A 25,740-nucleotide genomic window follows, 5' to 3' on the forward strand; every position below is an offset into this window, starting at 1 on the left:
CCAGATTGATCAGGCAACTCAATAGCTTGCATTTTAGGCATCATTAAATTTTCATGAGCTCTGTGGCAAGAGAGAAATATAATCTGTGAAGATAAAGTCGAATGGGAATAGAAAAATTCTCCTTAGTGGGGGAAAAAACTGTTCCAACAGGTATCATCTGCCTTTTCAGTAAACTGTGTCATGCTATGCACTTTCTTCCAAGTTTGTTTGTTTTGGTAATATCTTTATTTTTGTAATAGTAAATGTGCCAAGAATAAAAGTTCTTTTTTAGGGAAGAATTCATTTTTAGAAACTAAAATAGAAATACCATGCTTACATTAACTCATTTATTTACATTATTTAAGTGTTAAATAATATACACACTCTATATGCCATTTGTTTAGGTTTTTCCTAAGGAAAAAAAATCAAATAAGCCAAGAGTTCCTTGTTAGAAGAAAGTAAAACTCTTCCAGGTGAAAAGACAGCAGGGACAATAGTGACTGCTCTCTTTTCTAAAATCTTCCTAACAAGAATCTGAAATCTGGTAGGGCCTAGGCCTGGCCCAGGATGATGTGATAGACTTTGGGGAGCCCCTTTTGAGGGCCTTACCCTGCCTGGGGAGTAGAGGGAGGATGGCTAGGGGCAGGTGGGATGTTGGAGGGGTGGGGAGGGGAGGGAGACGGAGAAGGGATTGACATCTGAAGCAAGCTTGTTCCTAATTTAAATAAAACAAAATAAAAACGAATCTGAAATCTGGAAGGTTCTTCAGAGAGTCAGGCTTACTTTAAGAAAAAAAAATAAAAAAGACCTCGATGAAAGAAAAAAAGGGCACATGCTATGAACTTCAAATAAAGGGGCTGTTAGTGTTTATTTCCATTTACTTATGTTCTGAGACTGCCTGGCCTAAAACTCACTTTGTAGTCTGGGCCAGACTTCATCTCTCAGAAATCCCCCCTGCTTCAGCTCCTCATGCTGGGATTACAGGTGTGAGCCACCACATACAGCTTGAAATTTTCTACATTGAAAGCTGTAAGACATTGGAAACCAGGAAACTTCTGTTTGGAACCAGATACAGATTGTTTCAAAAACCAACACAGGGTTGTTATTTCATTAGTAAATATTTTAGTAAACATACATAAAACTTGGGGGCCACAGTTTTTGTTGTTGTTTTTTTTTTTTTTTTTTTGTCTCTCCAAAATCCCAATAGTATGGCTAGCAAAACATATGAATTCAAATGTACAAATGTCTTGTATCCCCCTAGTTTTCTTAAGAAGTCCTCTGTGGCACTGGTGTGTTCATCTACACATTGCATGCATGGTACATTTGGCTGATAGATCCTGGAGTCTCTTTCTCTACAGGTTAATAATTTATTGGTTGAAGGGACTAGGGGCTTTGTCCTAGAAATTTCTGCAGTATGGTTTTGTCAACTGTATTTTCAACTGTAGCAAATAACAAATGCTTCTGTCCCTGAATTTTGTGTAATTGAAACTACCAGATTAAATCAGGTATGCTGATACCTCCCCCATAGTATTCTTTTTCTTCTGGATTGTTTGGGATAGTCTTGGTCTTTTGTGTTTCCACATAAATTTTAAGACTTTTTTTATGTCTGTGAGAGAACCCTGAATTTTTTTTTATTAGGATTGCATTAATGAGACAGGGTTTCTCTGTGGCTTTGGAGGCTGTCCTGGAACTAGCTCTTGTAGACCCGGCTGGTCTCGAACATCACAGAGATCCGCCTGCCTCTGCCTCCCGAGTGCTGGGATTAAAGGCGTGCGCCACCACCGCCTGGCCTTCTTTAGTTTCTTTCTTCAGTGTCTAAAAGTTTTTATCATAAAGCCCTTTCATTTATTTTTCCCAGGATCTATTTATTTTTATGTGTATTAATGTTTTGCCTAAGTATTTATATGTTCACCATGTACCGAAGTGCCTGAGGAAGCTACAAGAGGGTATGTGGGTGTTGGCAATCAAACCTGGATCCTTTGGGAAAGCAACAAGTGCTCTTATCCACTAGGCTAACATTTCATTACTTTGACTAGGTGTTGGTCACTGAAGCCCTACAGGACCCCAAAACAATACTGGCTCTTGCCATTTCTCTTAGTTGCCTAACTTAATTAGATTATGAAGCTGCATTACAAGACACTAAGGTTGTATGAAAAAAAGAGCAATTAGAATGCTCCTGAGCTGTAAGCTTCTCCTTCCTAGCTAGCTTTCATAGCTTTCATAGTACAAGAAGGTGCCATAGTAAGGCTGCTGGGCAAAAAAAGGCATCAACAATCCTACCCAGATGTGAACTATATCCACCAACCTATCAGGCAAGATGGCCTTACTGATGCAATAGTGGCATGGCTTTTATAAGGTAACTAATTATTCTCTGGATTTAAGGCCTGTTCCACAAGAGGGAATTCATGCCTAGTACTTTAAATCCAGTCAAAAAATTTATGGCAGAGGACATCTTAGGGGAAAACTTTCCACAGTTGTTTAGCAAAATTGACAAGCACCAATCTGCCTTCTAAATACTTATATTTACCCTCGGACAAATGCTACTTGAGGCCTTAATTAGAGAGGCTTCTCTTCATGATGGCAGGGAATGCAGAAGGAGTATGGTTGTTCAACATGCTGATAAGAAGTGATGGTCAAGGACCTCAGCAACTCAGAAGAAGGGACAGACATAACATAAGAGCTGGAAGATATGGAGAAGAGCTGTAAAATGATGGCATCTGAGCATGGCAGAGCCAATACAATCATGATCTCATGGCAGCTGCAGCTGCCTGCCATGGACCTGAACAAGACTCCACCTGTCAACAGTCAATCACAGATGAAGAAAGGACCCACAGGGCCCTACTATTCCCCATTGAACCAGTGGCCACTGATGGACTCTGGGATAGGGGCGGTCATTGTCTTCAGGTATGTGCCTATTGACGAATCTAGCAGGCTCCAATCAACAGTGCCTGGCACTTCAATTGAAAACAACAGCAGAATATAAGATAGCTAGCTTCTTGTTCAACTAATTCTAAATCTCATGCAAGGCAGAACAGAAGTGAGGCTCTCCAGGTATGAATGCTTTGATTCCTAAGGAGCAGCAGAGAGTTTCATTTCAGGAGCTTTTGGAGGGTGAGCTATTTAGAAATTAAAAACTATAGTAGGTTTGCCCTTTTTCAAAAGAGTAAAAGGAAGGCTGAGGGGTTGGCTCAACTCGCAACACACGTAATGTGCAAGCATGAGGACCTAAGTCTGGATGCTCAGCACCCACCCAAAAGCTGGGTACAGCCATGAAAGTCCATAACCTCATTGCTGAGAATGGTGGACACAGTAAGATCTCTGGGACTCATTAGCTAGCCAGTCGAGTGATCAGTGAGCCCCAGGCTCAGTGGGAAATCCAAGCTGAAAAAGGAACATGTGAAGAAACAGTCAAGGAAGGCATCAACTGGTAGACTCCACGTACATGTGCACACATCCACACACATGCATGCACACATACACACATACACGTGTACATAAACGACTGCGTGTTCACATTTTATTTTGCTTAGCACTTAAGGGATATTTTTAAGGTAACAGATGGCCCTGAACACAAGGAAAACAAACAAACAAACAAATGACAGGAAGCCTTGCTGTGGTCAAAATGTTTCAAGAGAAACAGGGCTTACAAGCTATGATTCTTGTCTCTGAGCACATGAATCCCTTTACCAGGTTCATTCCAGTTTCATGAATATTTTGGAGACTAAAGAATGTATTTATTTACTCTATTCATGGAGTAGAACTTGCTCGCCCTGCATGCTGTGCAATGGTACACCAGTTATTTACAGATTTCTGATAGCATATCCAGATAAGTGAAATCTTTTAGAAATAGCTATTAATTATGAACCTAAAAAGACTAGCAGAGTAATGAGTGGAAAAAACTTGGTGAACTGAATGGGCATCATTTAATGAAATTCTTTTTAGGCTCAGTGGCTAAGAGCACTTGCTGACGGGATCGGGGTTCTGTTCCCAGCACCCACATGGTAGCTAACAACTGTCTGTAACTCCAGTTACACATGATCTGAGCCCCACCACCACCACCCCCCACCACCTCTGCAGGCACTGTTCTCACACTATACACACATATCCATACAAGTCAAATACCCATACTCATAAAATAATAAATAAATAAATCTTATTCATTCTTTAGAAATGCAAAGAGGTGGTCAGGCATTGGTGGCACACACCTTTAATCAAAGCAGTCTGGAGGTAGAGGCAGATCTCTGTTAGTTCCAAGCCAGTCTGGTCTACAAAGTGAGTTCCAGACAGCCCAGAGCTGTTACACAAAGAGACCCTGTCTTGCAAAGAGAGAGAGAGAGAGAGAGAGAGAGAGAGAGAGAGAGAGAGAGAGAGAGAGAGAGATATGGAGGGAGGGAGGGAGGGAGAGACGCAAAAAGGCAAAGGAAGATGGTTTCTTTAAGAACCCTGTACTTGCTGATTAATTTGCCAAAATATGGGCTGAACAGTCAGTCAAGCCTTCCAGCGAAGGGGAAGTGTCCTGAGGTTATGCAAATAAAGCTGCCTAGTCCTGTATATTTGAAAAGGAAAGGGAAAGGGAAGTCCACTTAACATAAGCAGGAAAAGAACAGAGAGACGACACCCAGCCACATTCATAATAGAATATAATAAAGATCAAGGACCCGTGCTTGGTCAGCAAGCCAGACAAAGATGTGCCAAAATCTTACTAATGTCAATTTATAAAAATTAAGACTATGCAATGTTCCAAAGTATCCTGTAGCCATACAACCACCTAAGGCGATGTACAGTCAAACAAGAGAATATCTCCAAGACACCAAATGGAAAGCAACAGAAAAAAAGAGCAAGGAAAGGAACTGGTTTCACAGAGGACACAGGAAGGCAAGGAGTAATGAGTCTGTCTGGAAAATCCTCTCCTGCCACTTTTCTTTGTCACTACCTGAACAGCCTTTCTTGATCTAACACAATATCCTGAAATCAAAGTCAAGAGCCCTAGATCCATCTCTACTTACACTATTTCTATTTCCAGGGGGAGAATTAGAGGCTATACCGGAATCACACTCCTACAAGAACGGAGTAAACCAAACCTTTTTTTTTTGGTGGGGGGAGCAAGATCTCATTATATAACTCTAGCTGTCCTGGAACTCACTACATAGACCAGGCTGGCTTCAAACTCACAGAGATCCGCCTGCCTCTGCCTCCCAAGTGCTGGGATTAAAGGCATGAGCCACCACACCCAGCTAAGAGCAAAATAAACCAAATCATGAAAAGCACTAATTGCAATTCTAGAGTAGAGAGGAGCCAGACAGAACTGATTCATGGTGTTTCCCCCATCACATGTTCAGGTTCTACTTACAGCAGAAGAAAGGAGAGTGAATACAGAAAGCCGAGTGAGGTACAGAAACCAAGATTATCTTGTTTGCCTCTGATCTGGAGAGCTGGCCGCCTGTCACTTCCTGGAGCTAGCTGTGACTGGCTGAGCTCTCCTTCTTACCAGGATCTCTCCACGTAAGCTAAGTGAAAGTTCACTGTGTACAGAGAAGCCTTTGAAACAAACTGAAAATGTATTTGGAAGCAGCTTTCGGCCAAGCGTAATTCAATTTAACAGCCCTCTTACCAAACTCCCTCATCAGACACCCAAGCTCAGCTCTCCTTTCTCAGTGTTCACTTCCTGGGTCACCCAATCCAGGTCATGCATTTGATAACATCTTTGTACAAATGGCTCCAAAATCCAGACTCGAGTCTTCTAAGACAGACATTCATTAGGGGATCTTACAAGTCATTGCAAACTTAATATTTTTTCACTCCCCCTGAATCTAAGCCTGTTTCTTCTCCTCTGTATTAACCAACCTCTGAATCGTTTCACACTCAGTTAAACCAGTTTCTGGCTTGTGGTAGGAGCACAGAAGTAAGAAAGCAAACAGAAGCTCCAGCATTAGTAGCTAAGGGCAGACAGAGGTTTAATTCTAAGCTAGAAATAGAGGCAATTCTGTTGCAATATTGAAAGATAACTAGAATCTGTGAAATAGGACAGAACTAAATCTTTTTTTTTAATTCTAGAACCTTTATATCCCTATGACTTGAGAGCTGTCATAATTAACAGATCAGTGTGATTTCCTGGGTTCCCTGACACAGGAGGAACAAGTCAATAAGATGAACAGCTTCAAGGCCAACCTGGTCTACAGAGTGCCAGGATAGGCTCCAAAGCTACACAGAGAAACCCTGTCTCGAAAAACAAACAAACAAACAAACAAAGATGAACAGCAAAAATGAGGTTTAGGGCTTATTTATCAGTTTTAGCATCATTTAAAATTAGGTGTTGACTGGTGCAATTGTCTATCTGTCTATCTGTCTGTCTGTCTATCTATCTACTATCTATCTATCTATCTATCTATCTATCTATCTATCTATCTATCTATCTATCTTGGAGACTGGGTTTCTCTGCGTAGCCCTGGCTGTCCTGGAACTCTCTCTGTAGACCAGGCTGGCTTCAAACTCACAGAGCTTCACCTACCTCTGCCTGGGAGTGCTGGGATTAAAGTCATATGCCACCACTGCCTGGCTGACTGATGTGATTGTTTAAAACCTAAAGATTTTGTGTCTATGTATCTGTCATTGTGCAGTAGAAACACTGAAACTCGGCATGGTTAAAATATCCAGGGGATTGATTAGAAATGTGAGTAGCAGAATTTCTCATTTCCCTCCCAACACTCTCAAGTCCAGAGGACCTGGGTTTAAATGTCAGCCCTGCTTTCTACCAGGTGCATGAGCTCAGCAAGCTTCCTCCTCTGGAAACTGAGCAATTGCCCGAGGACTGCTAGGAAAATTAAATGAGAAAAAAAAAAAAAAAAAAAACAGCAAAGAGCACGGGGACCATAGCCCAGGAACCAGGAACCAGGAAGCAAATACGGAGGGATACAAGTCTCCACATTACAACAATGAAAACTGCTATGGTCTGAATCTGGAAAGTCCCGTACAGTAAAGTATCGTATGTTAAAAGCATAGTGCCTTGCTTACAGCACTGTCTGAAGGCTGTGAAGTGGAAGAGGCAGGGCCTGGCTGGAGGAGGTGGTCCACTGGGAACTAGCCTTTGCAGGTGCTGCCTGCCCTGGCTCCCTCTGCACCCTCTCCTTCCTGCCTGACCTGTGTGAACTTACTCCTACAGTCAATGACCGGGGTGTTCTGCTATGCCTCACAGTGCTGGAGTGCAGTCTTCTCAAACCAGGAAACAAAGTACAGCCTTCCCTTCTTGTTTCTATTGGGTATGTGGCTCACAGCAATGAAAAAGTGATGAATGCAGTACTTAAGGACTCTAGCATTCAGAAATCACAAAGTGTTTTGTACTATTAAAAGTATTAAAGCACTGCCAGGCGGTGGTGGCGCATGCCTTTAATCCCAGCACTCGGGAGGTGGAGACAGGAGGATCTCTGTGAGTTCGAGACCAGCCTGGTCTACAAGACCTCGTTCCAGGACAGCCTCCAAGGCCACAGAGAAACCCTGTCTCAATACCCCCCCGCCCAAATATATTAAAGCACAAAGAGGAACTAGATCTAACTGTTTTTCCTGCTCCAGCATGGTTTAAGATCTCTAAACATGCCAGTGACAGACCCTAAGATAGACAATAAATCTCAAGACACATTTACTAAGAGAAAATCAGGATAAACTGACTGTCTATTCAGCTTTAGAGCTATCTAATTTCCCAAGGGAGTGACATAAGAAGTTCATGTATTATTAATTAAGTTTCTATTAGTGATCCCCATTATACATCTTATAGGCACACTTAAGTATAAATTATGAATTCAGAATAAGCCAGTCTGTTACAGCAGTCAAAGGCCATGAAGGACAATGCATTCCACATGGCATGTCATCATGAAGGTAGTCCTACTGCAAGCTGGCAGAAAAGGCAGTCATGTTCTCCTTGCCTCCTCCTTGCATGCTGGGGATCAAACCCACAGACATATGCAAGTTGGGCAAGCATTTTACAACTGAACTACAGCCTCAGTCACTGTCATATTTTTCTGATTCTTCTTTGCAGTTACTTTGCCATTTTTTTCCCCTACTCACGGGTCTTATTAAAATTGCTACTGGAAATGCCTGGAGTGCTTCACAAAAAAAAAATCCTGGATCACTGGGTAATCTCATCTGATCTAATCACACTATGTAATTGACCTGATGAAATCTCATCCCATCTCCAAGCCTCAGCTAGAGTCGCTTTTTGCAGCAATTAGTGGCATCGCTGACTTTATCGGATGTAGAAGTGAGAATAAGAACAGGTTTGGGCTTGTGGTGAATAGGGCGGCTGCAGCTAACTAAACCCATTAGAGGACATGAACCATTCAGGCTATGGATGACATAAAAACAGTGAAATGCTAGCATTGGCCAGACTGTTTCAAAACTTTGCATAGAAATCATATGAAACAAGGAGCCAACAGTCTCCTCGATGCTGACTGACAATTTCTGGTCTTCCAGACAACTTACTAGACATGCAGTCAGATGGGGGAGTACACATCACCTGCTCCCAAGAACACACAGCAGGCTGTGGCTAGCCTCTACTATTCATTCACTGCTCCTCTAGTCTCCCTTCCTTCCAGCTGCTCCTTCAGAAAACAGCCAAGTAAAGGCCACTCTCAGATTCCCTATTATTAATAACGGATGTTGGAGCTGAGTCATAACAGCTAGACTACCGCAGTAGTCACTGATCTGCCCCAGCACACTGTCCACGGAGCACATCTTTAATCTTCCTAAAATCATGATACTCACCTGGCTTTGCCTGTGAAGCACAGTAAGGGGCCTGTAAACCAGTGGCTGTCTAGAGTTGTTTCGGCCCCAGTAAACTTCTCCAGATTCCTCTTGTATGCCTTTCTCTTATGTAAGTCCCCACACACCCAAACAGTTCCTATACTCCTTCATCTCTTCTCTCTAAACACATCATCTCCTGCCTAACAACCCCTCTGTATGTTGTAAACATCAATAACACACCCTTGTCATTAAGCAGTGCACTTCAGTGGCTTTTGTTGCAAATGACTCATTATAAACAGGACCCTTCTGCTAGCCTCCTTACTAAGCCTGTTTCCACGAGTGCCTGCCACCCGGTGACCCCTATGGGATGGCATCTGTGTTTTCATGGTTTGCAGAGGCATTATCAAGTCAAATCTTGACAGTTCCCTTAGGTTGTCAGCCCAGGAAATAATAATAGGCTCAACATAGCGTGAGGATGAACCACATGAACATACCTTTTAATCCTACAACAATATAAAATCATTGCAGTTAAGAAATATTATTTTTAGTTTTCAAATAGCATTTCCCAAGGCCCAAATACTTAACTATTGCAGTGTTGGTTGGAAAACCCATGTGTCAGAACCCACCAGAGCTCCTAGAACAATGTGCTCAGAAAACCGGGAGGCGGCCAACCCCTAGTTGAACCCCAGCACCCCAGGGAAGGCAGTGCTGATGTCAACAGACACACAGAACACTTGGTTAGTGTCTTAGCTACTTTGATACTGCCATAACAAAACATTGTGACCAAGAAAACTTATAAAAGAAAACATCTAATTTAGGGCTCACAGTTCCAGAGGGTTAGAGTTCATGATCATTGCAGGGAGCATGGCATCCAGCAGGCAGGCACTACACTTGAAGCAGTGGCTGAGAGCTTACATCTTGAGACAACAACCATCAGGCAGAGTGAGAACTAAATGGGAATGGCTTAGGCTTCTGAAACCTCAAAGTCCATACCCAGTGACTCACCTTTTTCAACAAGGCCATACCTCCCAATCCTTCCCAAACAGTTCCACCAACTGGGGACCAAGCATTCAAATCTATGAGCTTATGAGGGCCATTCTCATTCAAACCACCACAGTTAGGGAGACAGAGTGCCTGCCATCCTACAGTTGAAAGGCCATAGTTAGAAGGTTCCAGAGTTACCCTGAGCTGGCTTTACAGGGAAGCTGAACCTGTCCAGCCCTGAGACTCCCAGAAGGGGATCAGCTAGCTCCCCAGATTCCAGCTCAGCTCCCCTTCAGTGCTTTTCCTGTGTTGACACTGGCTCTACTGTTTACTCTGAAGTCATTAACACATCTCGGCCCGCTAACTCTAGAGCCCCCATCCTCATTCTAGACCACCACTTTAAGGGCACCAGGAATCTCCTAGGTTTTGGATCAGGTCTGTATGACACAGACCAGCTCTTGCCTCTGGGAAGGAAGGATCTACCCAACACCTGCTGGGAAACCATATCCCTTCCTTCATGTGAACACACAGTCACTTTGTGGGGGCAACAACAGGATAGCCTGATTTTTTAATCCAAAACTAATCTGAGAGGATAATTTCATCATTTGAGTATTCTCTTACCAAAGACAGCTCTCTACTTACAGGCCTTCTGGTTGAAGCACCTTGGACAGAGTGATAGAATTCTGGCTGCACTCGGCTATTCTTCTTGATTCTTCGCTTCTTCCCTGATGATTCTTGTTCACTCTGATGGTGAGTTTCCACCACAGGCTTCACTTCTTCTAGCCGGGCAGCTGCAGCAGCAGCAGCAGCAGCAACTCGTCTCCTGATGTGCCGAGGGCTTGCTCGGAATCCCTGTGGCAAGAAACACACAACATATGAATTTAGATTTTCACTGAATTTGTATAAATATTTTCTGGAGTTATTTAAATTAAGTGCTCCCAAGCCCCCTACTTCTATACTGTTCAGATGAGTTATGAATACATCTGATTAAACATGAAACAGAGGATGGTGTAGGAAATGGACACCAGGCCAAGTGGATATTTAATTTTAAATGCCAACTTGACACAATGTGAAATCACCTGGGAAGGGTCTCAGTGAGGAACTGTCTAGATCAGGTTGGCCTGTGGGCATGTAAGTGAGGAACTGTCTTGAGTACATTAACTGAGGTGGGGAGATCTGCCCATTGTGGGTGGCACCATTCCCTATGCTTGGATCCTGGAGTATACAGTATAGAAAGGAGACTGAGCACAAGTAACCATGTACACATTCATTTTCTCTCTACTCCTGACTGTGAATATAGCTAGATGCTTCAAGTTCATACCTTGACATTCTTCACAACAATGGACTGTAATCCAGAGTTGTAAGCCAAATAAACCTTTCCTTCCTTAAAATTACTTTTGTTTGGTTACTTAATTTACTACATCAGCAGAAACGATGGGAAAAGCGCCCCTCTGCATTCTTGAGAGCAGAATCTCTTTGGAGGGAAAGTAGGAATGCAAGGCATCAACAGCACACACAAAGGGAGGGTCCAGAGACAAAGCAGAGGTAGTGTGGGGAAAGGGACGTGGGCTTGGGAGTGATAGACCTGGGTCTGGATGCTGACTCGTTAACTAAAGCCACACAATTTAGTAGACACTTCTGGCTTCAACTGTCCTACTCCATGAAATGTTTATTTTCCATTCACAAGACTTTAAGGTTCTAAATAAAGGGTGTGTGTAAAATCCCAAATAGCAGAGCCACAAAAATGCAATGCTAGATAAAACGGTCAGGTGTGTTGTTTCTCTCTTTAAGGAAATAAGCATAACTCTTCAGACAAGTAAACAAGCTCAAAAAAGCCACACGGTGAAAACAGTTTTGGAAAGTATCAGAGATGGTCTCAGTCATTTTGTAGCAGAAAACAAACTCACAGGCAAAAGTGGGCAGCGCTCTCAGTGGTAGTGGATCTCAGGGGAGGAACTGAATGGGGCTGAGACTACTCTATATTTGGCTTAGTTTAGTGGGTGGCACACACTTGAAGACTAAATAGTACTTATGTTCCAGGCAAGGCAAGGAACTGAGAGCTGAATGAATAAGTAAAATGGCAGGTACATGCATGAAATATTTACAAGCAATGCAGATACTATTTGATGATGTGCCAGTCAGGAGAGCGTTAAGTCAAGTGTGGATGGAAATTAAAGGGGTTAGCAACAGATAGATGTTCCAAGGTGGGGAGGGCTGTGTTTGTGGTTTGTCTGAATTCTAGAAGAGACATAGAAGACTTGAGATTGCAGTGAGGGAATATGGAGTGGGGATTAACAACACCAGGAAGAGAAGCAAATTTTAAAGGTCTAACTGTGTATGTGCAGAGTTCAGGAAGACCGGCTTGTGCAGGGAACTTCTCACTGAAGAGTCTGGAGATGGGCTGGCATTTGACGGGGAGACCCTGTACGAAAACTGTGTGAAGATGAGGAGGGTGAGTAGAGGAGGACTCACAAAGTCGCTCCAGGGTCAACAGAAACGAAAAAGGAGGAACTGCAAACAGATTTTCAAAACATCACTGGACCTGCTCTTCTCACATGAGCCTGCTCCCACCCCGCCCCTGCATGAGAGCTCAGCTGACCCTCTTCGACTCAAAATAGTCCCGGAAGATCTCTGCAGCCCCCATACAGCCCAGGAGGTATTACAGCAGCTGCTGGGGAAGAGATTAGAGACAGGGAGTTGGGGTCACCTGCAAGCCATGTTTGAAGCAGAGGCTGGGTGGCTCAGAAGAAATGGCCACCAGGCAACCATGCAAAGGCAGACTACAAGCACTCTCTCTTTTCTGCCTCAGAGTTAGACTCACTGGGGTAATTTTTCTGTAGTTAGCAGACTGAGGAACCATGGTTTATTATAACCACTAGGTGGCATTAATATCACTGCTAGCTTCTGCAGTGACGGAGCGAGTTGAATGTTGACTTGGTAAAAATGGAGATTTTCTTCTTATGAGGAATAAGCATTCCCATTATTACTAATACTCCTCACTCAATAGCCTATAAATTCTAGAAACACTTAGAAGGTACACACATTGCCTAGGACTCTCTTAAAGTCCCCCCCCTCTCTCTCTCTCTCTCTCTCTCTCTCACACACACACACACACACACACACACACACACACACACACACACACACACAGGCGTGGGGGGGAGGGATAGACTAGAGCGTAATTCCTCAGCCATTCTGGAGACCAAGAATCTACCCACTCCACCTTCCTCTATCCATTCTAGAACAACAAAGACTGCTCAAGAAGATATTCAATAAAGAATTTAGTTATTTATTTGAGTTTCTGTTGTTTAAAGTGTGTGTGTGTGTGTGTGTGTGTGTGTGTGTGTGTGTGTGTGTGTGTGTGTGTCACAGTGCACCTGTAGAGGTTAGATGATAACTGCAGAAGCTGGCTCTGCTACCACCATGTGGGTCCAGACTGAACTCCGGTTGTCAGGTTTGGTGGTAAACAGCTTTATCCCCTGAGCCATCTTGCCAGCTCACAGAATTGCTTATAATCATGTAAATCATGTAATCATCTTTTCCTAACTGTTCATCCAACCTGCACATTTTTTTATTGATCTTAGCCCTGCCACGCACATCTCTGTAAATTGTATTCTGTCTAAACATAATTGCATTATTTTAGAATCAAATTTTCCAAGCATTAGAGTATAGCACACAGATTTGACATCCAGACTATGCAGGTCCATTACACAGCTTCTGTTATTCCCTAGTTGTGTGCTATTGGCTAGTCACTTAACTATTTCTTACCTGTAAAATGAGCATTCAGATTAAACACTCCATAGGTTTTCAGAGGCAATAATGATTCACTATGCAAAGCTTTTAGAGGACTGCTTGACAAACAACAGGATAAGAGTGTTGGCTACAATTACTACATATGACTTGTATAAATAAAATATATTCTTGAACACAGCCAGGTGTGAAATGAAAATGACACTGATGATGTGTCTTGATGAAGACACAAGAGGCACTGATCACTGGATGACAATTCTTGGCTCAATGAGTCTAACCGCTGTGCGCGACTGCTAGTCCTATTACTCAGCATGTGACACCGGCTGTCATTTTTGTGTCACAATGTTTGTATCTGCTGAGAGTACATGATACAATTCATAAAGAATCATGGTTGTGTTTTAGAAGGAAGCCCACATAGGGTATGTATCACATAAATAGTAATTACTTAGCATCATTATTACTATATCACTCACTTTCTGGCTCTTGCACTAGCAAATTTCATGCAGTTCAGAGCTGTGATGGCCAACACTATAAACATGAAACCATCACCCAGTAGTCAGTTGTATTTCCCTAGTCACTGCACATTTATGATACACGCTTGTCCTACACACTATGAAACATAAGCCATGACCCAACAGAAGGAAATTTTATTTTAAGACAGCAGGTGGTGCTCTAAGCTCTTTTTGGTGTTAGGATTTAAAGAGATACACTCTTTCTCTCTATTCATTTGACCTTACCTATGTCACTGGGTAGGCACAGAGTTAGGGGATTGGGAGGGATGGGAGATGTCCAAGAGGCTGCTTAGTACTTACAAGCACCAACCTTTCATCTAGGAATTCTTTTTTTTGTTTTGTTTTGTTTTGTTTTTTTGTTTTTTCGAGACAGGGTTTCTCTGTGTAGCTTTGAGCTTGTCCTGGCACTCTCTCTGTAGACCAGGCTGGCCTCAAACTCACAGAGATCCGCCTGCCTCTGACTCCCAAGTGCTGGGATTAAAGGCGTGCGCCACCTACGCCCGGCTATCATCTAGGAATCCTTAAACTGCCTGTTAGCGCTGAGTTAAAATGAACCAAAAGAGCAGGTTGGGCCTTAACCTGGCCACAAAGCTAAAGGATGAACTGGAGATGACAAATGCGTTAGTCATGCCTTCCTGGCCCTAACCTAACAAAAGGCACACAGCTAAAGAACGACAGTAAGTGCAGTGAGCTATGCAGCTCTACCACAAGGCTGACAAAATCAGAAGGTAAAGTCCCATCAGAAGTTATAAATGGCCAAATCAGACTCCACAGGGTGTGCGTGTGTGCAAGCTGTTGCCCTTCATGTTTAATTTAAGAGGGAGAAAGAATATGAAGTTGTGTGGGTAGGGAAGTGAGGGAGGCGCTGGGGTTGTTGGGGGAGAGGAAAAATATGACCAAAATGTATTGCATGAAACATAAAAAAAGAAAAAGAAAGCAACAACAACAACAAAAACCCTATGATTTTTTAATCCCAGCACTCAGGAGGTAGAGGCAGGCAGACCTCTGTGAGTTCAAGGCCAGCCTGGTCTACAGAGCGAGTTCCAGAATAGCTAGGGCAACACAGAGAAACCCTGTCTAAAGAAACAAACAAAATCAAAACTATGATTGGCTCTCTCCTACCTCAGCTACGCACCCTGAGTTTGTGGCCAGAGAATATCCTCTCACTGGACAGGATAGGATGGACAGTAACAGAGTGCAGTTAGTTGTTCTTCAGTTGGCCTGAGAAAGCACAGTGCAATTTCCACGCATTGTTCATGTCATCCCCGACAGACTTCATGGCCACCTCAATAGAGACCCCCAGGAATAAAGCCACTGGAAGCTGAGTCTCTGTTTCTCTGGTTCGCCCATCCTTGCCTCCCCACACTGTGACCTACTCTTTCCCTGAACTCCAGGTTTGTTTCTTTCATCTTTGTATTCATGTCTGGAAGGTGTTTTAGGGGAGGCTCCCTACCCTTAAGCCATCTCACTCAAGCATGGAGGTCATTTCCTGTTCTCTGGTAACTGGGTATTTTTGTCACCTCGATACAAGTCTGGCCATACATGGGGAAAGGGAATCTCAGTTGAGGAACTGCCTCCATCACACTGGTCTGTGGGTTGTCTGAGGGGGAACTTTCTTGACTGCTAATTGATTCGGTAGGGCACATCCCTGGACTGGTAGGTGGTCATGGGCCATATAAGAAAGTAAGCCAGAGAAAGCTAGCCAGAAAGCAGCGTCCGTCTGTCCCTCTGCTCCAGTTCTTGCCTAGAGCTCACACTGTCTTCTCCCGATGATAGACTATAACCTATAAGCCTGTAAACCAGCTTCCCCCAAGTTGCTTTTGATCCAATTTTTTTTGTTATTGAAGCAAACTAGAACACTACTTAATACCCTCTGAATGATAGGCATTTAGAAGTCTCTGCGGGGGACTTCGGCTATCTCTAAGGCCATTCCAGTTTATTGGCATTTTCTGGGTAACAACTTCTCAAGACACAGTCTTCAGCGGGGGGGGGGGGGTTGTGTGGAAATGACTGAACATGAGATAAAGTCTCTCAGACTTTAATTAAGTATGCAATAGAGTATTGTTAAATGTAGGTATGCTATTAGACAGAAGGTCTCTACTCTCTATGTCCAGCTTCTCTGGGCTCTGCTAGCCATTATTTCATTCTTTGAATCTGGATTTCAATATTTCAGGACTTATCTTTCTGTGGCTACATTACTACAGTTAGCATAATGTCCCCAACATTCATCCATGTTGGATACACCATGTAGATTTCTTCTCTTTAACCTCATAATAGCCCACTGTATCTATGTGCCATATTTTTTATTCATTCCTAAGGTGCTTGACATTTAACTTATTCATATATCTTATCCACTTTAATAAATGTATAAGAAATATGAGAGTGCAGATATCTCTTCAAGGTCTTCATTCAATTCTCTTGGATAAATAACCAGAAGTAGGATCATGGGGTCATATAATGATTCTATTTTCACTGTTTGAGAATCATTTGTTCCATACTGTTTGCCACAGTTACTCATCACTTTGCACTTCAAAACAATACATGGCTGAGACTTGCCTACATCTTTGACAGCACCTTTTAAAACATAGATGATTATTATTATTAATTATATGTGTGTGCAATTGTGCATGTGTATGTAGTACCTGTGGAGGCCAGGAGAGGGTATCATAGCCCCTGGCATAGGAGTCATGGTTGATCTTGAACCAGGTGACTTCAGTGCTGGAACCCATCAAGGTCCTGGGAGACTCACTAGGGAATGCTGGTGCTTAAGCAAGGCCATTGATTGAATTGTACATCCATTCCCAGCTAAGCCTGGGAATGCAGGAATCGTGTGTATGAGAGGGGGGTGGACTCGCCCAGACCTAGGCCTGGGAGTATCATTTAAATTTCAAGTAATTTATATTTAACTTCACATTCTTCAAGCTTCTCCCATCTGTGATTCTTTAGGTCCTCAATGTCCTCTCCACTTTGCTGATTTATGAGAAAGAGCTAGGATTATGGATGGATGGTTTGGAGGAACAGGATTATAAATATATATATATATATATATATATATATATATATATATATATATAATTTCTCACATTTACTCAGTAGAGCTCAGTTATATAGCCATCACTTAAACTTGCAAGAAAAGAAAAAAAAAAGACAACAACAAACTGAGGCCTTATATTGTGAAGGATATAACATAGATATTATACAAAAGCAGAATACTACTGAACTCTGGGACAAGTCCCATACAGAAGTCCAGCTGCTCTTCCCAGCAATGTGACCTTTCTGACCATACTCTAAGGGCCTCAAACAAAATTAAGACAAAGCAAACTGCACTTACACAACTCATTACACAGCCAAATGTAATTTGAGTTGTACTTCTCTATCATTTCTCTAGCACTGTTCAGCTTTTAATTACACTCAATCCTCTCCCCATTTCCAGTAACAGTGCACTGTCTAGCTCTCAAGCATCTCCAAAGGGCCAAACATTGTGCATGAATTATCTCACAATGTTTTGTAGTTATCATTATCTAAGAGATGAATGTTATTCCCATTTTAACAGATATGGAAATACTCAGAATTTTGCTCAACACTTAAAGAGTATGTGATTCAGTACTGAAGCTCAGGAAACCTGACCTAGGTTCTCAAACAGAGATCAACAGGCTACGGTTCTCCAGGTACGTCTGTCTTCTAACATGTAGTTGAAATTTTCCATTGGAATGTGGCCATGTGTATTCATTTGCATATTAGTTATGGCTTCTCTGCTTAAAAGCAATATTGTGTAAATGCAATGGAGATGATATGGCCTGTAGAGTGAGGAATACCTGCTGTCTGGCCCTTGACAGGAGCATGTTGCTAATTCCTGCTCTTCCAGAATCTACCTCGAAGGGCCCTGGGCACTTCTACCATAAACAACTGAAAGGTAATTCTGTCTTGGTGGTTTGGTCTGCTAATCTGTTTTCCAGTCTGTGAAATATAAGGTCAGTGAAATTTTCCTCTGGCAGCCATGTCTGCTCCATCTGTTTGTAGTTTCATAGGCAGATTAAACAGCATCTGTTATGATGTTTTTCCAAACACATAGATGATACTACCAAAAATGCATTTGCATTGGTTTTCTAAAAATGATTACACCTATTCCCTGGTGAATTTTTATACTTAGATTATAATACTGAGAAGAAGAAGAAAAAGGTTTGCTCAAATTAATCAACACTGGTGCATCTAATAGGTTTTAATCATTGACCTTCTTTTTTGTTTAGGTCAAAAACCATCAGCCACTGGAAGACAGGGTAGCAATCTCTAGTATGGCTTACTGTGCTGAAACCAAACTATGCCATTTTTAGCTTAAATTCATCAATTCCATGTGATGTTTTGTTTTTAAATTAAAATGAACCCCAAAAAGAAAGTATGTTTGGCCTCAAAAAGATTCTTGAATATGGCACTAATACTGCATCGCTACTCAAGTTAAAAGCATAGTAGAAACTGCATGACACATAGGCAGGAGTAGCTTCTGGATGCTCTGAGACCCCACCCAGATTCCCATCCCTTACACACTCACTTCCCCAGTGGCTGGAACTCTACCTGGGGAAGTCCTTCAGCCCACAACCAGCAAGGGTGCTCTTATCACACCCTTCATCCTGCCTTCACCCGGCCCAGGCCAGACCAATGCCAATCAATGGGGAAGGGGGCAGCTTACTTCCAGCAGGACAACTATATTTTCCATAAGATCAGTGGGTGTTCTTGCAAATGGACCATAACTCAACTTCTCTCTCACTCTCTTAAGAGTATTGCTCCTCAGGGGCACTCTCCAGTCAATCTGCATGAAGCCTCCACCTCAAATCATGTCTGTGTTCTCTGGAAGCTGTCCCCAGACATTCGAAGTCTGTGTTCCTTAGGAACCTTATCTAATAGTCAACGACATAAAGTATCAGTAACCAACCACTTCTGCAAGGATAGCAAATCCATTAATATAAAGAATAAGAGCATCCCCAACTGGGCGGTGGTGATGCATGCCTTTATAAAGATGCCAGCTCTTGGGAGGCAGAGGCAGGTGGATTGACTGAGTTTGAAGCCAGACTGGTCTACAGAGTGAGTTCCAGAACAACTAGGGCTACACAGAGAAACCCTGTCTCAAAAAACAAAAGAACAAGCTGAATGAGGGAGTGCACACCTGTAATCTAAGTACTCAGGAGTCTGGACCAGGAAGAGTGTGAATTCAAGACCATCCAGGGATATATTTAGAAAGACCCTATTTCAAAAAAGAAAACAGGAAGAAAAGTGAAAGAAAGAATAACTACACAACGCTGGCCAAAATATACATCTCAAACTGGTCCCAATATGCTGCAGAAACTGTAGCCATATGGAATAGCCAAGTGGGTCACGGATGAGAATTCTAGAAGCACACTAAGATGTCATGCAAAACTGAGGATGGGGAGGTGGGAAGACTGCCTGCAGACGAGGAGCAGAGTCGGTACAATCTGCTCTGGCAGCAGCTAGTTCTCACAGCCTCAGGCCCAGACAGCCATGCGCAATGACAGGCTCTATAAATAGCCCTGCTGCAAGCAAATCATAACCCAGCCTTTGTAATTACAGATGAATATGAGCGCAATCTGTCTGCACGAGGCCCTCTTCAGATTTAAACACTCCCAGACAATAATCCCTAGTCTACAAATAAAAAGTCACAATCGTAAAATGTGTGCATAAAAAAATCCTTTTCAAGACAAGAAACCAGGAAAAATGAATGAAATAAGCATATTTTAGGCAGGGTTTACAACTTCCCAACTCTAAACTCTAAGAAGCCAAAAAGCAGTATTTCTAAGGTGAGCTGTAACTATGTATGATAGATGACACTTAGAAAAGGGCACGACAGCCAGCAATCACAAGAGAGAGGGCCATACAGAAAGGTATTATAAGAAATAAAAAGGATCATGGGAGAAGCCATGGGATCATGGGGAAGTCAGCAGAGGGGTGGGGGAGGGGAGAAGTGGGAAGACAAAGACAAAAGAGCAGGAAGGGGCTTTGAAAATTTAAGTCATAGTAAGGCCCTAAGTGTCTCTTGAGTGTCTCAGTGGCAACCCCTACAGCTTTTCCAATGGCCACTAAAAATTCAGAATTTCTAAGACACAAAAAATAAAAAGACCGTGCATAAGAAACAACCCCAAATATAGGAGAGGACAATGGGTTAAGAGAAGGAGATCAAAGAAAAACCTGAACAGAGATTAAAAATTGAACTGATAACATACATGGAGGAGGGAGATGTGTGGATAAACAATCTTACAACTACAGCTTTATCAACAGCACCCCTTCCAAAATCTGTTCTCAGGTAACAGCTTCATCTGGAGAGTCACCTATTTTGATCTAAAGGACTGTTTCTGTAAGAAATTCCTGTAAGGCCAGCCCTATCCATAACTTAAGCAGGTGCAGCCACAAGGTAGATGGGAGAGCAGAAACCCAAGCAGTAAACAGATGAGAGTGAGAGGAAGCAGCAAGTCAAGTCTGCTGCATCCAGGGGTCCCTGGGCCTGCACAGCCGCCAAGGGCATCTCCATATCAAATACATATCAGGACCTGGACAATAATATGGGATGAAAGTCCCAAGGCCCCTGCATGTCCTCCTGTGTCATCCTGCTCCTCAGTGCTCTGCAACCTTCTCCAGATCTAGCAATTAAAAAGAATCCTCTGTATGTCAACAACTACTGGCTGTTAAACATTTTAAACATCAATATCTCTATCGACGGAATGAAGTTGATCAATGCTACTGAAGTTGGGTGCTGGAGCTTCACAAAGGACCTCAAATCCCAAGCCTAACCAACTGGAGTAACACAGGAAAGCAAGGCAGCAAGAATCAGGGGTAGATGTTTGCCAAGACTTCCTATCAAGCCCCAGGCTGGCTGCCGATGCAGGAAGACTGAGAAAGAACCAAAGAGCAGAGGTCCCGGCATACACTGCGATGGTCAGAAGAGCCTCCAAACAGCCTGAAACTCCACCCTGGCACAGAACAGATGCTTCTGACCACATTATGGGAGTGAGCTTTGGCCTCTGATGAGATGATGTATCCATTTGGTCTGTGTTCAAGACTTAAATGCTTTTCTGGCAGGACATTCTCTTTCAAATTCTGCTTACTCTGCAGGTATTCTTACCAGAAAACAGCAGGGGGAAAAAAAGTCCCTTGACCTAAAAGCTTCTGATAGTTTATGTTAAATAAAGAGAGGGACAGGGAACAGGACCCAGGATCCCAGGAGGCAGAAGTCAATGAGGTTAGTGAGACATGCTGTGCAGTCAGTTTGTGGTCACAGCTCCTTTCAATGTCCAGTTCTCCCTCTGAGCCTCAAGCCCTGTCCTCACCCCCGCAGGGCACTGCACAGACGTCAGCATTAGCTGCATCAAGAGTCACCTTGCCTGACTACTTTCCTGGGAGGATACAACTGAATCTGGAGCAGGGGTTAAGGCTTTGATGAGGTGGTGTTACCTTCCTTTTCCTGTCCCAGCTATTTGGGCAAAAACTATGAACTTTCCAATCTCCATCCCTGGATTCTGGTTGGCTTCCAAAGTAGGTGAACTTGGGTGGAGTTTATTTCAATGTGACTTTTTGTAGCATCTATCAGCCTGACTTACACAAAATGCATTCCTGGTCATGAGGACTCTTCTCCCAACTGCTGGGTCCTGTTTCTCCTGTTTTTCAGACTCTCCACAAGTTCTAATTTTGGTTCTTTTCTTATTAAGCATTAACCTGTCTAAAATGTTCACAAAACACAGATCAGAAACTTAAGTACTCCTAGAACCGTAGGACTTGGTTTGTTTGTTACTAAAAATGTGCCTGAATGTTTCTGCTGTGTGCTTCTAGAAACATCCTTCCAGACCAATCACTAGAGTTAATACAGATCATATTTATTTATGATTTACAGAGACTTAGCAAGAATTCAGGTAGTATTTCAAACGCACATTCTAACTGAATAATTTCTTAACATGTGGCTGTTTCATACTTTATTACTACTAAACTGACATAGTTTAGTTTTTTTTTAAATTAACTTTTAAAAAATAATTGTACGAAGTACAAGAAGCAAGATATATATGCATGTGTGTTTACCTATGCTACTTCTTGTTTCTTTGTCAACTTGGCACAGGCTGAAGTCACTGGAGAAGAGGGAACCTTATGGAGAAAATGCCTCCATCCGATTGGCCGATAGACAAGTCTATAGGGCCTTTTCTTGGTTAATGACTGATGTAGAAGGGTCCACCCCTCGTGGGCAGTGCCATGCCTGAGCAAGCCATCCTGGAAGGTATAAGAGAAGTAGCTGACCGTGAACCTGATGAGCAAATCAGTCAGCAGCATTTCTCCATGGTCTCTGTTTCAGATCCTGTCCTGCTTGAGTTTCCCCCTTGGCTTCCTCTCATGATAGACTATTAATTGGGACATGTTAGCCAAATAAACTCTTTCATCCCCAAGTTGTTTTTGATCATGGTCTTTATCATAAGAATACAAATCAAACCAGGATATCACCTACATCTTTTTTATTTAGAAGTACAGCCACCATGCCATTAAAAGTTTGCCGATTAGATGGCTCAACGGGACCCACAAGGTGAAATCGACTCCCACACAGACATACTGTGACTTACATGAACTCACATACACATACATACACACTAAATAAATATAATAGAAAAATAAAAATTGTATTACAAATTACATTTATACCAGCATTATGAAAGCCCCCGTTAGCCCCATCCCATCAACAGGGAATAGTGTGAATCTTCATCTGTTGCCATTCTAGGAAGCAAAACACTACTCTTAATTGGCAACTGTTTATCAAGAAATGTGGACAGTCTTTCATACTTATGTAAGCCACTTTGTTTTAATTATCTTCTCATAACCTCTATGCTCATTTTTCTACAATTTTTATACATAACCCTGATTTACTTTCTAGAGGATTTCTATACCTTGAATAAAAGTATTTGCCATGTATATAGCAAGTGCTTTCATTCTGGCAACCTATTTCAGTTTCCTATACAGTTTAAACTGATACTCTTTTTCCTTTATGGCTCCCAAATAATTTTTTTCCTAGAATATTTCTTTTAACTGAAAGGTTTACAGTGATCTCCTGTGTCTTCTTCCACTCTTTTCTTAAGACTTTAAATGCCACTTGATATTGTGAAGTAATGAGGTCGAGAATTCTCCTCTACTTGTGGGGACAGAAGGTGAAGGAGAGGATGGAATGATGGTTGATCCTGATTGTCAATTTGATGGGATTTAAAATCGCCATGGAAACAAACGCCTGGGCATGTATGAATTTCTAGAATAGGCTGAGGTGGGAAACCCCGCTACAGTCCTGAACTGAATAAAAAGGGATGTTTGCTAAGTAGCAGCCTTCATGTCTCCCTGCGTCCTGACTGTGGGTGCAGTGTGATCAGCCGCCTCATGCCCCTATTATCATGCCTTCCCTGTCTTAATGGACTGTAACCTCAAATTGTGAGCAAATGCCAACCCATTTTTAAGCTGCTCTGTCAGATATTTTATTGTAGCAACCAGGAAAGCCACTGATACAGATGTCTACTCTTTTTGGCCCCTCTAGACCTTTAACTAATTGAACTTACATGTCTACCACTTTAAATTGAATTTCACCTACCAAAAACCTACAAAAACAGCCTTGGGAATATGTGACCACTGTTTAGTCACCCCATGGCCAAGCCACATTCACACATAAAAAAATAACTACTATAAAGTACCCTAGCATCCAAGATAGAAAATATTCTTTCCTTTTTTAAAGATTTATTTACTTAGCATGTATACAGAGTTCTGTCTGCATGTACCCCTGCAGACCAGGAAAGGGCACCAGATCTCATTACAGATGGCTGTGAGCCACCATGTGGTTGCTGTGAATTGAACTCAGGACCTCTAGAAGAGCAGCCAGTGCTCTTAACCACTGAGCCATCTCTCCAGCCCTTAAAATATTTCTTGCTGAGAGCTGCCAAGGGAGTATACAGCAGGTGAGAACTAGTGTTCAGCAGGCCGATGAATGACTCTTTGTTGGGGAGCCCCATTAGGCAAAGTCTGTAGGGTTACTGGTTGTGTAAACTGGCTGTTTTCTGTCTATAATTTCTCTCAGGAGCCACTTCATTTGTTCCCTAAGGACAGCTATTGGGTATATTCTCAGTGCTTGTGTGTTTAGTCTCATGAAAATATTCCATCTACTGGTCACACATATAGCTGTGGATAGTCAGGAAGATGATTTCTGCTTAACTGTATAATTCTGTTGCATATAAATAATACTAGAATATTTTACATTACTCAGAGTGATATAGGATTCTCGGTCACAATGACAGGCTTTTACATAGACAGCTAATTTTAGACTCCAGAACAAATTCAAAACAGGCTAGTTGCCCCTGGAGATGAATATCTGGTTGCGCCCAGAGACAAATACACACGATCATTTGCTCAGGTGTTTTGCTGATTCAAGGTCAGAGCTTGAAGCAACTTTAGTAGACGTAACTCCCTGCAGCAATGGACTTTCTGCACGTACTCTATCATTCAAGGTTCAGCAAATTAATTGCTATTGTTAAGTCTTGAAATCCAATGTCATTTTCTCTCTGGGAATCCTAACCATTTAGGCTACATGCATGGCCAAGCATTACCCACTGTCTAGTCAATGTGACATCCCTAGCCTAAGAGAAACTACTTGATTTATCATGTGTTAAGAGATTGGGTCAGAGCAGGGCGTTGGTGGCACACACCTTTAATCCCAGCATTTGGGAGGCAGAGGCAGGCAGATCTCTGTGAGTCCAAGGCCAGCCTGGTCTCCAGAGTGAGTGCCAGGACAGGTTCCAAAGCTACACAGAGAAACCCTGTCTTGAAAAACCAAAAAAAAAAAAAAAAAAAAAAAAAAAAAAAAAAAGACAGATTGGGTCAGGCCCTGAAAATGTAACATATAATTGTCCAGAGTTTGGCTATGAGAATGGTGGTGGTGGAGAGGAGGAAGCTGTGTTGAGCTATTTAGGAAGATGCTGAACAAAGAGCTGTATAGAATGTGAGCCAAGTGTGTATGTGTGTAAATGAATGAATGAAGGATGAAGTCAAATGGACAGAGAGAAAACTGTGAGAGATGTGAAGAAGCATGAAAAAAAAGTACGAGAAAGTGAGTGAGTGAAAGAGTGAGTAAAGAATGAACGATGCTAGAAGATGTGTGTGTGTGTGTGTGTGTGAGAGAGAGAGAGAGAGAGAGAGAGAGAGAGAGAGAGAGAGAGAGAGAGAGAGAGACAGAGAGACGGGGTGAAGGAGCTGCTGCTATGTCAAAGAGCTGTGTAAAGACCTATGTGAGAGAGTATGAAAGAACTGTGCAAAGTGCTGTATGGTGAAAATGAGATGTTTAGCTGTGGTTGTGTGGAGATTTGTAACTGTGTGGAGGGAAGGAAGATGAAGCTGTATAAAAAAGAGATGTAGAAGAGAAGTGCATGTAAAAGAAAGATATGTAGTCATGTAAAAAGATACGTTAACTGTGTGCAGAGACATGGCTGTGCGGGAGAGAGAGGTATGTATGTAAACAGAGAGATGTAACTGTGTAGAGAGACTGTCAAGAAAGAGATTTATGTTGAAGTAAAAGAGGTTACCATCAAGAAAGCATCAAGAAAGTGTGTGCTTTTTTTTTTTTTTTTTTTAGGTTACCAGCAGAAAGTATGTGTGTTTTCTTATTTTTCCCTTCAGATAGAAAAGAATTTTTCCTAGCCACCACTATTTGGAGACATTTATCTTTGCTACCCTGGAGCAGTCGTGGGATCTGGCTTCCTCAGGCTTTGGCAATTTC

At 42.4% G+C, this 25,740-nt stretch overlaps 1 protein-coding gene across 11 annotated transcripts in view; it reads right to left on the minus strand.

Moving 5' to 3' along the window:
• Positions 1 to 25,740, minus strand: part of Dst (dystonin) — a 389,777-nt gene that overhangs the window by 333,728 nt on the left and 30,309 nt on the right. For 8 of the 11 annotated variants that reach the window (XM_027386908.2, XM_027386906.2, XM_027386911.2 and 5 more), the window contains exon 3: positions 10,318 to 10,548. In XM_027386908.2, the coding sequence (XP_027242709.1) occupies positions 10,318 to 10,548 (231 nt within the window). The remainder of the gene's footprint in view (positions 1 to 10,317; positions 10,549 to 25,740) is intronic. The other 3 variants (XM_035452523.1, XM_027386909.2, XM_027386917.1) reach the window with 1 other exon arrangement.

The sequence above is a fragment of the Cricetulus griseus genome (assembly GCF_003668045.3).
Source record: "Cricetulus griseus strain 17A/GY chromosome 1 unlocalized genomic scaffold, alternate assembly CriGri-PICRH-1.0 chr1_1, whole genome shotgun sequence".
NCBI lineage: Eukaryota > Metazoa > Chordata > Mammalia > Rodentia > Cricetidae > Cricetulus > Cricetulus griseus.